Raw genomic sequence first — 2777 nt, 5'->3', positions numbered from 1 at the left:
CTTCCCTTTTCCTAGTAAACTCTCAAACACACTGTAAAGGTGGTTTCTAGGGGAAAAACCCTTTTTAAAAATTGGTTTAAATAATAGTCAATGAAAGTAAACATAATAACCAATGAAGGCAAAATTAATAAGAAATAAGCATCAACACCCTGCCACACAACGAACTCAGTTAAAAAATGAGTTGTCATGCAGCCTGTGGAGGATAATTAACCAGACAATGGAATTAATAGGAAGAAGTGCAATGAATAACAGGTAAACTAAAACTATAGGGTATAAGAACATGGGGTAGGAACATTGAGGGCAAATATTCATAGTAAACCATGATCAACTCAATTTACATAACAAAGATAACTTCAAGTTATCCATACAAAAAAAAACACTTCTCTCTCTTGGCACCTCGCCAGCAAGCACACATGCTCAGCGTAGACAACTTAGTGCAGGTTAATCAAGGAAAAAGGTTATGTGCTAATTCACATGAACCTGAGATAAATAAGTTCAGGATACTTTCAGATGCTAGACACAACCATTATGTGAACCGTTGTTTAATGCATTAAAACCATCATTTATTTGAATATTATGAGCAAAAAAGACATATTACAATATAAGTATATGAGCTCCAAATAAAAATTAATGTGAGGATCATTAAAAAGTAAGTAGAAATTTGTAATGCTATCATTTAGCAAATGTAATTCAATAATTTAGGGCATGTTTGCAACTTGGTCAATCGGATTATAATCCACTTTTTTGGGTTATAAACCATTTTTGAATGCCTATTAACCACACATTGAGTGGATTATTTTGGATTGTAATCCACCAGAAAATAACCTAAGATTCCAAGGTTATTTTTTGGTGGATTGTAATCCACATGTTTGACCAAGAAAATGATAAAGAGGCCCATAACTTTTTCACAGCCCTTTCTTTTCTCTTCTCTCTCCTTCCACTTTTAAGGGGTTTTTGGTCATTTAAACAAAAAAACACATGAATTATAAACCATCCTCTTTGCCAAATACCTAAAATCCTATTTGGCTTATAGTCTACCAAATATAACTCAAGGGGATTATAACCTACGACTGAAAACACCTCGGGTAAATGAAGATTCCTTGATCTCTAGCTACCCATTGAAACACATGATCCATCAAAGAATTATTTGTTATGATCACATTAGTTACCACGTTCAGTTAGTAAATGCAGACATAAACAAATAACAGCCTGAAGTTAGCATCTTTATAACAAAAACTATGATCATATCTTCTAGCAACTAATATGAATTTGTCAATAGCAATATGTTAGTTTTCCCTGCAAACTGAAAACTAACTTTGTATACCAGTAAAATAATATGTAAATAAAACAGAAGGGCAAACATGTCAGCAGCCACCAAAAACTTTACATACCAACATGAAGGCAAGGCTCTCCCTGCATCTGAACCTTCAGGAAGTGCCTACATTAGCCAGCTTATCACATATGAATTCAAAGGTTACAGACAGATAATATAACAAACAGTTCCATAATAAACCAACCAAACTGGTTAACCAACTACTAGAAGAAAATCAAATAACTCTCACCAACAAAAACCAAATCACAGAAATATTAGTAAGCAAGTTCAATATAAGTTCCAGAGAAAGTAAATATAAGGGAACCAACACACAATGTCTACGTGCCAGCTGAATAACATGTGAAATGTCAAGTTGTCTTGTCCCAGCTGTCTCTACAATTGACATAACACTACAGCAAGGGTTAAGATGTGAGTCCCAAACATCCAACTAGTTGTAGTCATAGCAAGAGGAAATAAATCAGGCTCATAATAGCTCCATGGAAACCTTAAGCCTGCCAAAAAAGAGTCAACCACCACCAGAATCTATGTTAATAAATAATCCTACTACTAGAGGAAAAGTAAACTAGTGAACCGTTTTATATGTCAAATGCTCCATCAATTTATAAGGGCATTATGAAAGGACTTGCAATATCAACTGTTAGTCAGTAACACAAAATTCAAATGCAAAAATAATAGAGTTAAATGTGGAGAGAACCCCTCTATTATAGCCGAATTGCAATAGACCCCCTAAGTTCTCTGAGTGGGTAGACCCCCGGAGTGAACTTCTCCTTGACTCTTTTAAGGGACAATAAAAGTTCACTCGGGGGGTCTATCCACACTTGGGGCATAGTGCAGGGGATCTACCCGCACCAATGTAACTAAAGGGGTTCTATCCACAATTGGGCTATAGTAAAGGGGTCTATCCGAAATTAACCCGGAATAATATGTCAACCCAATTTACGAAGAAAGGCAATCAGCAGTCTTACCCATCAATGCAGAAACATCACAGCATCATAATCAGACTCACTTCATCTCAGACATGAACTTCTCATACTCGGTATCACCACCATAACTTGCCGGTTGCTCCGCAGCAGGCTGAGATCGTGGTGGCTGAGATGGTGGGTTAGAAGCCCATGGTACATTTGCAATCCCCTGAGAGGCATCAGTGCTTAGAGGTGGCTGTACATTATAATAAGGTGCATAACCCATCGGATGAGGAGGATATGGAGGCGGTACACTACCATACATACTGCTCTGTGGCTGCACTCCTGGAGGATAATTTTGCATTGCTTCACTTGAAACCGCAGTTTGAGTCACAGGCGGCGGCGGTGGAGGAGGATACTGAGCCCCATATGGAGGAGGAACAGGAGTATACATACTAGAACCTGGCGGAGGTGGAGGGTAAGGAGAATACTGAGGAGGAGGAACCGGTGGACCCCAATGAACCGGAGCGGGCCCGTAACTC

The 2777-nt window shown here is 38.2% G+C and overlaps 1 protein-coding gene across 1 annotated transcript in view; it reads right to left on the bottom strand.

The window, feature by feature from the left end:
- Positions 1427-2777, bottom strand: part of LOC109823817 (branchpoint-bridging protein-like) — a 2583-nt gene continuing 1232 nt past the window's right edge. The window contains 2 exon segments of the mRNA XM_020390208.1: positions 1427-1824; positions 2299-2777. The exon segment at positions 2299-2777 is cut by the window's right edge and continues 13 nt beyond it. Of these exon segments, the coding sequence (XP_020245797.1) occupies positions 2336-2777 (442 nt within the window). The 3' untranslated portion in view covers positions 1427-1824; positions 2299-2335.

Source organism: Asparagus officinalis, chromosome 9, assembly GCF_001876935.1.
Source record: "Asparagus officinalis chromosome 9, Aspof.V1, whole genome shotgun sequence".
Classification (NCBI taxonomy): Eukaryota; Viridiplantae; Streptophyta; class Magnoliopsida; order Asparagales; family Asparagaceae; genus Asparagus; species Asparagus officinalis.
This window is presented reverse-complemented; position numbering and strand designations above follow the sequence as displayed.